General features: G+C 43.1%; 1 protein-coding gene across 3 annotated transcripts in view; it reads left to right on the forward strand.

Annotated features, from left to right (window-relative positions):
• Positions 1-3,301: 3,301 nt before the first annotated feature.
• The window catches only part of GRIK2 (glutamate ionotropic receptor kainate type subunit 2), a gene marked incomplete at both ends in the record, with an annotated part of 630,446 nt that continues 620,316 nt past the window's right edge, over positions 3,302-13,431 (forward strand). For all 3 annotated transcript variants that reach the window (XM_079716371.1, XM_079716372.1, XM_079716373.1), the window contains one exon: positions 3,302-3,416. In XM_079716371.1, coding sequence (XP_079572497.1) covers positions 3,302-3,416 — 115 coding nt within the window. The remainder of the gene's footprint in view (positions 3,417-13,431) is intronic.

Consider the following 13,431-nt stretch of genomic DNA (forward strand, 5'->3'; position numbering starts at 1 on the left):
GTTTGTTTGTTTTTTCCTTTGAGAAAGGAGCAAATGACAAATTTAAAAATGAGTTAAATCTGGTCAGTGAATACTATATAATGACTCTATCAATCCTTCATATTGCCCCAGAACTATGATGTATGGTATCAGTATTGTGGAGAAACTTGTAATAACTTCACAGTTGCTTTACTATAAGGCATCTTCTATACCACCAAATCATTTTGTTCTAGTATTGGGGAGGTAATTTTAGGGTTTTTGTTGTTGTTTTTGCCCTGGGAGTGAGTGAAGTTTAATGAGAAAGAATGAAAATTAATCTGATAACCCTTGTAACAGATGGAAATCTGGAGGTGGAGAATTCTAAAGCAATAACTAATTGTACATTTTAGAAATGTCTTTAGCCACTGAACGTTGACAGCATTATTCAGTATTCTGAATTTTGGTGGACTTTCAGGCAATTTTCTGTACTGAGAAACAAGAAGTTTAGTGCTCATAAGGGAACTCACAGTTAATGTAAATGGCTTTTGTAGTAGTTTGCCCTGGAAAGGGATGGCTATTCGCACATCCTGGGTATGCTAAGCAATCCCAGTTAAGTCACGCTGAAATATACACACAACACAGTTGACAAAATAGTCCTTCTGACAATGTGAACAGTGCAATAATTCAAACTCCCAGAGTCTGTACAGCAGAAGTATGCACATTGTCACTTCAAATGGCACACTACCCATTCAATGTACCACTTTCAAGGTACTGCTCCAGAATAAATTGATGTCTGGAGCGCTGTCCGCGGTACTGAAGAAAGGTCGTCTCCTGTCTTGCAGAAGTTCAATTGGACAGGTGGAGTTGCTGTCTGTGGTGTTGAAGGCTTTCGGATTAGCTGATGGATGTAAATGAGCCTAATTTAGCATATGTGCAAAATTGGTTCTTTGGGGACCAATTAATAGTAAGAAAAATTTGTGATAGACTTTTTACTGCTTAATTTACTGTGTAAGAACTTCATGAAATTAGAAGCTTGATCTTTCACTTTTCAACTAGACACCCAATAAATCATCCCACAAAAGCTAAATAGTTTAGAATGCTAGTTTTAAGTAGAAAAGCTACAACTGTAATGTCAGATGCCATTATGTTAACAGAATACATAAACAAGGAGTTATGGTACATTTTGTTTTCTCAAGTTCCATTAAATGCCAACCAGACATCAAAACTGCAGTATTTTGATTAGTCACAACAGAGCATGCTATTTTCAGGTAGTAGATATCAATTATATTGACGGATGAAAATATAAGAATATTTATTGTTGCCCTGGCGGTCATTATTATCTCTGCAAGGATCAAAAAGAAAAGGAACAAATAGAATGGAATAAATGAGACAGCAAATACAAGACAGGACATGTTGGGCTGTACATGCTTTACAAGAGGTATTTTAAACATGGACTGAAGGAGTCGCTAGATACCCTTGGTTTTAGCACAAGGTGTTCCTTTTAAAGTGCTCAAATAGTCAAATTATTTGATTGAATTGCCTGCTACATTGCAGAACTAGCCATTCATGATACTTATTTTTGACACTGCAGTTATGCCTCCATCTTAAAAAAAAATCAATGCCCACTTAATGCCTTTGCGAAACGTAGGTTTATTTTCAAATAAGCATTTTATAATATCTTAAGAAAAAATAGATTTAAAATAGATTTTAAAAATTTTGCTATCTGGAAGAAATAGTACTCATATCGCTCCTTACTTAAAACTTAGATATTCTTTAAATATGATATAATCTTATAATTTTTTCATAAGGGTTAACCTATGCTCTGTTAGTTGGTTATGAAAAAGATTAATTTTAAGATACAAGTCCAGCAATTTGTGTTTTGTGCTTCCTGATCACTTTAAAATATTAATATATAGTAATATATTTATCACTATCCATCTTAGTTTCACTTACTAATGTAAAATATTAGGATTGGGTATTTTAATCTATATGCACGGAGGACAGCATATTACCTGTTTCAATAATAAAATATATTTTTATGTTAAAAGTAAATATATTTCTGTACTTTTTTTCTTGAATAAATTGCTACTTGTGAAAGCCAAGACAGTCACTGTCTGGGGACTCTGAATATTCTGATCAGAACACTAGAAAATAATAAGGTATTTTTAGACAAAACTGTGCCACTCAATGTTGCTCAAGCTATGATTCCATATTTTACCTCTTCAAGAAACAGATATTCAGAAAAACAAAGTGAGAAGAAATTTGGGCATAAATTATTGAAGCCTTTGGAGTTTGCCGCACCCATTCAAATATCATTGTCTTTTAATATATGCACAATTACTTTAGATAAGGTAAAAATGGGTGGGAAATATGATTCCCTCCTTTTAATTCAACATTTTCCCCCCTAAAAGGCCACTTGCAGAAATCTGTTTTTATTGCTGGGTAGTAATCAAGGAATGTCCCACTTAAGTTTTTAAACACTATCTTCACCTCTCCAATTGCACTTCAATCTATATTAATTCCTGGGCAGAGTTTTAAAAGTACAAAAAGACCCTCTTTCAGCCTGAAAACAGTTTACATTTGCAGTAAATTCCTCCGTGTTAGACCACTTCCTTTTTTACAACTCCTAGGCAAAGTGACTTTGTCTTAGCTTGTCATTTATTAAAATTCATCAGTTGATGTAGGAAGTCCGCTTGCATACATCAGTCACTACCTTAGTAAAGACTCTTACTGGAAATAAATGCACTTTTTTTCCACGCAGATAAATCCGACTTCTTCCTTGCAGCTCAAGGTGGGCGACCAGATCGGTTGCATAATAGATGTTGGGAGGCTCACTGGCAGGAAGCCTTAAGAGGCAAGCAGCTATCTCAATTTTTCTCACTTAATCTTGGCTTCACGTCAGAAGCTGTGCAGCAGTGCAGTAGAATAGGGCCTGGCAAAACCTTTGCGAGCAAAGCGCCTTTTGTGCTGGGACTGTGGCTCGCTACCGACGCCTCGGCGGTTTCCAAGGCTGGGCTTCCTATTGATTTTCCTCCTCCTTTGCTTCCCCAGGCTCGCGCGGCCGGACATTGTGGGTGTGCGTGCTGGATTTCTCCCGGATGCTTCCCGACTAACATGGATGTCCCACCATCCCTTGCAGTGGAAGGTTGCTCCTTGGCGCAGTGAGTGAAGAACATGCAGCGATTGCTAATGGGATTGGGAAGCGGAGACTCCTTTCTCTGTCTGTGACCATGCCGTGATCGTGTCTGCGGCTACCACTCGACGCATCCTCATTCCTACCCGAACCGGGAGCCTAACGCTAGATCGGGGAAGTGGGTGCCGCGCGTGTGGACACAGAAACACCATGAAGATTATTTCCCCGATTCTAAGTAATCCAGTCTTCAGGCGCACCATTAAACTCCTGCTGTGCTTGCTGTGGATTGGATATTCTCAAGGAACCACGCATGTATTAAGATTTGGTAAGATTTCCCATCCCTCTCCATCGCCTGGTATCCGGCTCAGAGGCAGCCGGATGTAAACAGACTTGTTCGCTCCTCTAGGCGGGTGGGCTCGGTGCATTTCGACCCCAGGGTTTGAAAGGACCCACTGTGCTTTTCATTTCTTTTCTCCCCACCCCACCCCTTTACTGAAAAAAAAAAAAAAAATTAGCCGCGGGAGGATGAAGTGAGTGTCAGTGTGTGGTAGTGGTGGCTGCGTTGCGTCCCCATGGTAGCCAGTCTCAGAGACGGTAATGACGCTGGGGGTATGGCCACCGCCGCTGCTCCCTCCTTTCTCCCCGGGAGCCTCCCGGCATGGCCCGCTGCTCCTTCCCCAAGAACGTGCGCGCTGGGGCTACACGCCTCTCAGGTGGCCCGGCCGATGAGTTAATATCTGGTAACTCTTTGGCAAGTTGGCGTCTGTCCGCTTCCGCCTGGGACCTGGGCAGGTCCACAAGTGAAAGGCGCTAACCGTTTTGATTTGCCATCAGAGAGCCTTTTCGGTTCATTCTACCGGTTTTTCCATCCCTGGTGCCCTTATGGGTACGCGGAGCTTTTAAAGATATTGTTGTAAGGTTGAAGGCTCTACTTAACAAGGCGAGGCTGCTGTTTGAGAGAAATAGCGTCGTGAGGGAGAGTTTTTGTTTGTTTTAAACTTGTGAGTCCTCCTCACAGGTTTCTCACTGAGCGTCCTGGACTAATAATACATGATGACAGTGGTGACTGGGGCGGAGGGAGTCTGTGTATGGGAGTCTAAGTCTGCATCTTTATTTCACTTGTAGCATGATAAAAAAAAAAAAAAAGCCGAGGTGGCCATTCTATATGAAGGGAACCCATTGCTTTTCTAAGGAATCAGGTTTCCTTGGGGCTCGAAGGAAAATCTAAACGTGAGACTCCGGTGGAATCGCTGGTCAGAAGATTTGCTTGGAGGAAATGAAGCGTGGGCAACGCTCAGCTGCTTTCGATGGCCAATGGAGTTTCAGTAGGAGAACTAGTCAGGGAAAGTTCCCTTAAGTAGATAAGAGCCAGAGAGGAGAAAGCCAGCTGGGTAAACGCTCCCACTGTGGGCGCCTCCTTTGACAGTTCGAGTGGATTTAGACCAAAGAATGCAGGAAACCGTATAATCCTGAGTATATGTCTTTGAGATAAAAGCAGATACATTAAGTCACTCAGTCAAATTTATTTTTTTTTTTTTTTTTTTTTTTTTTTTTTTTTTGTGGTACGCGGGCCTCTCACTGTTGTGGCCTCTCCCATTGCGGAGCACAGGCTCCGGACGCGCAGGCTCAGCGGCCATGGCTCACGGGCCCAGCCGCTCCGCGGCATGTGGGATCCTCCCAGACCGGGGCACGAACCCGCTTCCCCTGCATTGGCAGGCGGACTCTCAACCACTGCGCCACCAGGGAAGCCCCACTCAGTCAAATTTAAATCGAAGAGTGATTGCCTGTACTTCCTATTATGTCAGCAATATCTTCTCTCTTGCCTTTTTCCCATATGCTTTTTCTATAATGATAAAAATTCACCATCTATCTCAGGCTTTGTGGAACCAGGGTAGGAATGCTTTCACATACTGAAAAAGGGAACCCTACCTTCCCTCCCCCACCAACACATAGACACACTTGGAGTCCAGAAGACTGGTAATAACAAGAAAAGACAATGAGTTATAACTGGATTCCTGCTGTAGTAGTTTTCCTGCTTTCTTCATGCCTTTAGATGGTACTTAAGCACGTTGCTCTTAGCAACAAGCGTCCACAGGAATGCTTGTTTCTTTGGATGAGATTAAACAGGTCCCTGTATTGCTGGAAATGTGTGTGTGTGTGTTCAGCTGTTCTGCTTCAAGCATGGTAAGTGCTACAGTTTGGTAGTTTTGCCCAATATTTTGAGTAGTACAACCTACTTATTTGGAATACTGAGGTGTCTTCTGAAGTGTGTTTGTGAATGAGTGTGTCTTAATGCGTTTGAGGACTGGGTGGGGAAAATAAAGAAGTCTGGGAGCCCGAAGACTGCCACCAATACTCTAAAGATTTAATTATTCCTGCTCTGGTCTTGCAGCATAATATGTGCTGAATCATTAGATTGTTACATTCGCTGATCATTTCATATCTTCATATTAAAAATCTTGGCGACTGTAGCAGTGTGTAGCAGCTTTCCAAAAGAGCTGACACACACACAAAAATACATTTTCCTAGACCAGTGCTTACTAAGAATGTCTGTAAGAAATGGGGGGGTAGGCAGACACGTTCCCACCTGTGCCTTGTTACCCTAAACCAACAGCCCAGTTTCTAGATAACTTGTTATTTTCTCCATTAACTTCGAACATCTTCCACGTGGAGATCATTTTCTCTGATTTCTGACCTGAGCTGTGGTGAAGGACTGTATACGTGATAATCTTTGGAACATTTACCTGTTGGGGATGTTTTGATGCAATGGCAGGAGTTTTATTTTCTTCTGGGAAAAACATGTTTTGAGTGGGGTGGAGATTGGTTGCGCGCGTATGAGCCACTCTTGAGAAAGGTTATTTTCAACTTCAGCTGAAAAGGCGAACCAGAGCCTCATCCCTGGCCCAGTGCCTTGGACGGGAAGGGGTTGGAATCGCTGGTGAAGCAGCTGCCCCTGGGGTGCGGGTGAGACCCGCCGCCTCTACTGAGGAGGTGGCATCCAGCTCCTTCCCCACCGACCCCGGTGTGGCTGGCCTCTGCCAACCGCCTGGCGCCTCTGCGGCGGCGCTATGGCAACCGCGGGGCCCCGCGCGGCGGCCGCCCCATCCCCAAGCCCTCTTCCCGTAGGTGGTGGCAAACCACCTTCAAGGGCTCTCTGCCGGCCTTCCCCCCGCTCCCGCTAGTGCTGTGACTTGAGTCTGCGTCCTCCTACCAACGAGTGTGGATCGGAGAGCAGCCTAGGGTGCTGACACTTGCCGAGTCCCTCGCCACCCCCGCCCATCTTCCGAGTGCTCAATCGCTCAATCTCTCTCTCTCTCTCTCTCTCTCTCTCTCTCTCACACACACACACACACACGCGCGCGCGCGCGCGGACAAATGCACTCTAGCGAAGCAAGTCCAACACTCTGGCACAATGACTCCTCTCTGGTCCCCAGGAAAACTTCCTGCAGTCGCATCCGCGAGCGCCTGTATCCTGGCGCCCCCTCCCACCCCGCCTGGCCTCGGGGCTGCCCACCAGGGCCTGGTACTCCGAGGCCGCTTTGTGAACACCTTCTAGAGAAAGTCCCCGGAGCGCCGACCCCAGGGAGCTTTCCCGAAGCTTCCAGGCAGCCTGGGGAGATGGGGAAGAGACCTGAGGGTCAGCCAAGGGTCAGCTCCTCGCCCGCGGGCGGGCGGCGCCGCGCCGTGAGCGGGTCGTGGCAGCTTCCCTGCCTTTGATCTTGGCTTGGCCCAGCTTGGCTTCTCCAGGGCGACCACCCAGCGGGCGCGTTGTCGGGGGACACGGTGGATCTTGGACACTTAGAGGGTCAGTTTCCCCGCTCCAGGTCAGGTCAGAAGTCCTGGGGTGGGCGTGTTCAGGCACGGAGGCTGCGACGCCCCCCGCGGGGCTTCTCGCGTGAACTCCCGCCCGGCAGCCCGCGGCGCCGCGCAATGTAAATGAGGCACCTTTGTTTCCCCTCAGCTGCGGCCCGGCCCTGCTAGCGGCTGGACGGGCGAAGGCGCGAGTCCCAATTCCAAGGTCTACCAGCACCACAGTGGCTCCGAGGTACTTGAACTTTTCTTTTGTTACTTTAGCCACCCTTCTCTTCTCGCTCGACCTCTGCTCCTGGGAAAGCGTGGGAAGGGCTAGAAGCCAGCTCCGGGCGGGGCTCCACGCAGGGCTAGCAGTCCGTCTCGGAGTTTGGGGGTTGGGCGGCTTTGGCATCTTCTTTAAGGAATCACTTCCCAAGCCACCACTTGTTTACGATCTTCGAGATCGGATTTTCCAAATTCCTTATCTGAAATGGCAGTTAGAATGCCAAGAGAAGACAGGAACACAAACTTTCTCCCAAACTCGTGGGCAGCTTCTCCAAGACAGTCCTTTCAGAGGAGCTGAGATTGTGGTAGGCCACTCATTCCCTTCAGGTGTTTCGACTTAGCTTTTCTTTTCGGCGTTCCAGTAGGATGGCTTTTTTAAAAGGCTTCCCAGGCGAGTTGTACCCCCAGACGCGCTCGGACCTCCTTGGCACTGTGCGCTGGCTCCATGGCACAGCTCTTAGCCACCTCCCTGCGCACAAGTCAAAGGTGAAGGCCACCAGCTCAGGGCCAGCCCAGATTATAAAACCCACAGAGTGAGAGGGAACGGAAAGTGTTCCTATGGAAAACCCCCTATTTGTTGGCTATCCCATGTGCTCCCAGATAGAATCATTAGTAGCAGATGTGCTACAATATCGAGGAGTGTGAATGAATTGGCTGGGCTTAGAAGCCGCCGCTCTCTACAAGATCTTTGGAAGAGATTTTTCTTCCTTTAGGAGGTGAGGTGGGCGGGAGGGGGGAGTGGCTTTACAGCTGGAAGCTGGAAAACTGGCTCTTGGGAGGTGGGGATGGGGGAGTAATAGCGGCTACTGTCTGAAACAGATAAAGCCGGAACACCTGCTCAGTTGAGCTCTGGAAAGCAGGGGAGGGAAATCTTTCCAAGAATCGCCAACACAAGGGCCACGCTAAAAAAAAAAAAAAAGAAAAAGAATCTGATCTGTTTTCTTCACGTAAGTTCGCACTTATTCTTAAAGCTTCAAAGAATAACTCTGATGTGATCCATCAACGGAGGCACACTCGTTTCAGAAAATGACTTAAAAATGATCTTTTCGTCCTCTAGAAATAGCACCTCTTCTCCACCAAGACACATGGGACTCAACATGTTTTCTGGCTTTGTGAGGTTGTCTTTAAGAAGTGAACAAGGGTTTATATGTCAGTAGACATTTCTTCAGATAGACACCTTTTGCTTTTTAGCTTAATTCAAGTGATCACTGCAGTGTGTTCAGTCCTGAATTCTCAAATGACACTGTTTCAACATTTACTCAGCACAGGAAAGTTAATGTGAATTGCTCCCACAAAAGGAGGAACATAAGGTAGACCAAACACAGGATGTATCGTTGGTTATCAGAGCCTTTTCAAGTCTATTCACCATTAAATAAAGGGTTGCCTATGATAATGATGACGTAATCTTTGATTTTCTTTTAATTATCAAAATTTCTGATAAATGTCTTGCTCTTTTGTAGTAGAAATTCAAGTGAGAGGGATTTATTTTCTTTCTGTTCTTAGGATTTTACTCGGTTATTGTAGCTCCAATTCCATTGATTCCCTGGAAGTTGTTGATGTCCATTTTTACACATCAGAGTAGAAAGTAGTTCACTGTCTTTCAACTGTAATAGCCTTAAGGCTTTAATCTACTGCATCCATAATACCTGGGGTTTGCAGGAGATCCTAAGTTTTCCTCGGTAGGATGGTCTAAAGTATTGAAATGGAATTGTTGATTGTTTTGCATTTGGGTGGTGAAGCTTTATCTTCTGTGGACTTTCAATTTGTAATCCAGTTATCAAGGTACTAGAAGTGCTTCAAATGAATCTTAAACCCTAAATCTTAGCATGAAAGGTGAGGTCAAAATCCCCTGAAAGAGAAGGAAGTAGGTGCACATCATCATTATTGATTGGTCTAGATTAAACACTGAAGAGGAAGATTTCAATCTGATAACGTGATAGGGCTTTCTGTTTTTCTTTGCTGCTTCTGCTGACAATTTTGTAAGATAATTAAATTGCCTGATTGAAGTCACGGTGGTCATGTGGCGATAAAGACCATTTGGATTTAATGGAATTTAAAACAACAGAGCATTGAACACAACTCTTACCGAGCAAGAATTTTAATGGCCCTTTCCGGGTGCTGACTAAATAGAACGCCCTTAACAAGTTTAATCGAAAGGGCAAGGCAGATTAGCACTATATAGTCTTTATGGTTGAAGATTGGGGAATTAAAATTATCCCTTTAAAAGACTCGTTAATGCATTATCAAGATTTAATATAGGTTAAATAAGCTTTCTTTAGACCTTCACCATATACTGTGAACTTAGGTTGAGGACCAAGTTTCAATAAGGAAATATTTTTAAGAGCTCATTTCATAAATGGAATTACATACGTTTCTTATTTCAAAAACAAAAGATGTGTAAAATTCTTTGAGAGGATCCAGGGTATTGAGGGTAAGTGTTGATGACAAATCCTTTCTTTTCAGTAACTGAAAAGAACAAATTTGACTTTTCTTTAAAAGTTTTGTTTTTGGCAATTTTTTCTTATAAGCAATGCTTCTCTGTACTAGAGAAACCGCAAAAATAATTTCAAAAAATGTTCTTCTACAGTTTCAATAGAGTCATAGGTATCTGACTTAGGTTTTATGCTGTCTTTTTAATCCTGCCCTTGTTTTTCCTTAATGAAACTTATCCATTCAGGTTACCATACTTTAGTGCGTTCAGGTTCCTTCTGCCCCTGGAAAAAGGGCAATTCTTTGCTTCACATTGAGAACACATTTAATGCTCTCATTTTCACATGGTGAAAGTCAAGCTTCAGTCTCTTATGGGATTGTTCCTTTCAACTGCTTCTTGCCTTGTGAAATTGTCCTCTCAAAGTTGTCTGTTCCTTTGATTATTCTAAAAAAAACCCAAACCCAAGTTTTTATATAAAAATCTCCCCAGTTTTGATTGTACACAATTTAAAAAATTGTTTAAAAAAATTCCAAGTTGACCAAACGGAAAGCACTCAGCTGGTTAGGAGGTAGCCTAGCCACCAGTTTTCACCTTCCTGCCCACCCCACGTCCCCACTCCTCATTGATCCCTGAACAAGTAGGCTTATTTGTCTCTTGCCTCACACCATTAGGGCCAAACATTTTATACTGTTGTATTTTCAAAATGACAATTAGCTTATCAGATAAAACTAATATGGTAAAACTGAATGGGAGGTTAGAGAAGACCCTTAAGATCTTTCTGCAAAATTTTTTATTTTCCATTTTATTTTTATATTTGGGCTTTGAGGCTCTTCTTCATTTACCACAGCATTCAAATATAGCATTTTCCTATTGATTGACTTGAATCCTTCGTTTCCTTATTTAAAAACTAAACATTCTTTTAATAGAGACAGGTCACTGGACAGCAGAGTATGTGTAAAGATCTGAAAGGGTCTGGGGACATTGTGGCTTTCAGATGTTTTTCGCACGGATACATGTAATTCTATCAGTCTTTCTTTTTGGTTTAGCACTTGCCCTCTTCCGGGGCCTTGTTTTAAGACAAGTATATTCTGAAAGGGAGAGCACATAGTCCCTAGACTGTAAAGTTAGGATAAGTTTATTAGATCAATCGATTCTGTCTGTGATAGAGATGCTCAGATATAAAAGAGAATTCCAGGTACTAAGGGAGTGCTGAGTGATTAGCACTGATGTGAAGGGAAGGTTGAAAAAAGAGGGAAGCCAAATGCTGTTTGATACACAGTCTTTTCTAGCTTTACTGCCAGACATTTCAATGCGTTGTAAATTGATCTTTTTGCTTGTATTAGTCCAAGTCTTTGAGCATATGTGATGATTTGAAATCAGATGTCAATGATATTCTTACATTGACATATCTCCTCCCAATCAAAAGGATCTTTAAATGCTTTTCACACCCTTTTAAATCAACGAGGTACTTTTCCATCATTGAAGGAAAGCAAGTGTTTGAAAGGTGTTGCCTCTAATTCCCACTTCTGTCTCCAGCTCTGCCTCACTCTGAGTCCTTGACCTATCACAATGGGAATATTGCTCAGCTAAAATGATCAAATAAGCAACGCAAATATCAAAGACGTGTTCTGCTTCAGTATCGTCATAGGCATTTGGTTGATTTTATGTTGTCTTTTTAATCCTGCTCATCTTTCTACCAGCGAAAGCCTCCGTATTGTTTATTATACCTTTTAGTGCATTCAGGCCCCTCCTTGCCCAGAAGAAATGAAATGAAAACTCTTTCAAGATGAAGGAAAACTATCGAATCATGTAATATGTGAGCCAAAGGGGCCTTTAGAGATCAAGTCTAGTATCCTAGGTTTAGATATGAGTTGCCAAGAGCAGTTAAATCTCTTTTTCTGGTCACAGCTAGTTAGTGTCAGGTTTTAGACCAAAACATGAATATCCTGACTGCTGGTCGAGTGATGTTTTTCAGTGAATTATGCTATTTTTCCAGGGTAGCCTCTGATTCTCTGTGCTTTGCATCAATTTTAGGAAGAGTGGTTCTGGTAGCTTCCCCTAGACGTTTGCCTCCTTTGTTTCTTCCACCTTTTCTTTCATAGAACATTATTGCATAGGTTATCCCTTTTCTTTGTCTCCTTTGTCTGTAGCTCCTTCCATCTCCCTCTCCCTCTCCCATGCCTGCCAGAGTATTCTTCTCCCTGTGTCCAAAACTTTGACCACATCCATCTATTCAGCAAATAGTAATTGAATACATATTGTGTGCCAGGCAAATACAGTTCTAAGACCCAGATTCTGACCTCAAGGAGTTTGTAATCCAATTAAAGAGAAAAGACATATACATATTAAAGTACAAATTGAGTGGTGCAGAAAATATATACAATGTTGTTTAAAGGAGATTATTGTGGGTTTGCATTTTTATAGGTGAGATTAGAGTCCGGCTAGGACCTGTAAAAAAAAAAAAAAAATGTGTGATGGGGAAGAAGACAGGGAAATATATCATTGGCAGAAGACTCAGAGCAAGAAAAGGAATTTAGGCAGAAGTTAAGAAGGTGAGCTTTGGGATAGGGAATGGACTGGCCCTATCAGAGGATAGTTAAGGCCTTGCTTTTTCAGAGCTTTACTATTTAGGTTATAGGGTTTCTTCTCCTGTTTGTCACCCCCTAGAAAACAGTTGAAAGTGAAAGGGTGGGCTTGACTTGGGCTGCAACAAGCAATCAAGTGGCTTCTCAGTCTGCTGCTTACATTTGATGAAGAATAAGTGGATCTCTTTTCTCTGTGTTATTGAAATGGAAGCAAAGGACACACACTTGTCCTTGATCATTGAAACCTTTAAGAAGTTCTTGGTCTGGAATCACAGATGCTTCTTTTTTCAGATTTTTAAAAACACTTTTTTTTTTTTTACATTAATTAATTTATTTATTTAGGGCTGTGTTGGGTCTTCATTTCTGTGTGAGGGCTTTCTCTAGTTGTGGCAAGTGGGGGCCACTCTTCATCGCAGTGCGCGGGCCTCTCACTATTGCGGCCTCTCTTGCTGTGGAGCACAGGCTCAGCAGCCGTGGCTCACGGGCCTAGTTGCTCCGTGGCATGTGGGATCCTCCCAGACCAGAGCTCGAACCTGTGTCCCCTGCATTAGCAGGCAGATTCTCAACCGCTGCGCCGCCAGGGGAGCCCAAAAAACACTTTTTTTTTTTTTAGAGAAGTTTTAGATTCACAGCAAAATTTGAGCAGAAGGTATAGAGACTTCCCATATACCCCTGCACCTAAACAGACAGCAGCCTCCCCGACTATCAAGTGGTATATTTGTTACAATTGGTAAACCTACATTGACACGTCAGTATCACTCCAAGTCCATAGTTTACACTGGGATCCACTCTGGGTGTGCATTCCGTGGGTTTTGCAAATGGATGATGGCATGTATCTACCATACGGAGTATCATACAGAGTTTCACTGTCCTAAAAATCCTTTGTGCTCTACCTCCCCCTCCTTATCTCCCCGACCCCCCGCCACCCCACAACCACAGATCCTTCCACTCTCTCCACAGTTTTGCCTTTTCCAGAATGTTATATAGGTGGAATCATACAGTGTATAGTCTTTATAAGTTGGCTTCTTTAGCTTAGTAATAGGTATTTAAGGTTTCTCTGGGTTCTTCCATGACTTCATGGTTCATTTCTTTTTACCACTAAGTAATATGGAATCACAGATACTTCTTAAGTGAAATTCTTAAATGAAATAAAGGAATATCTTTTTAACACATGGACAGATCAAATGATTAAGCAAGGAAAAGTTTTCAGTTTATCTAAAGGAGAATGCATTGGAAGACTATTTAAA

This window comes from Hyperoodon ampullatus (assembly GCF_949752795.1).
Source record: "Hyperoodon ampullatus genome assembly, chromosome: 12".
NCBI classification, from domain to species: Eukaryota; Metazoa; Chordata; class Mammalia; order Artiodactyla; family Ziphiidae; genus Hyperoodon; species Hyperoodon ampullatus.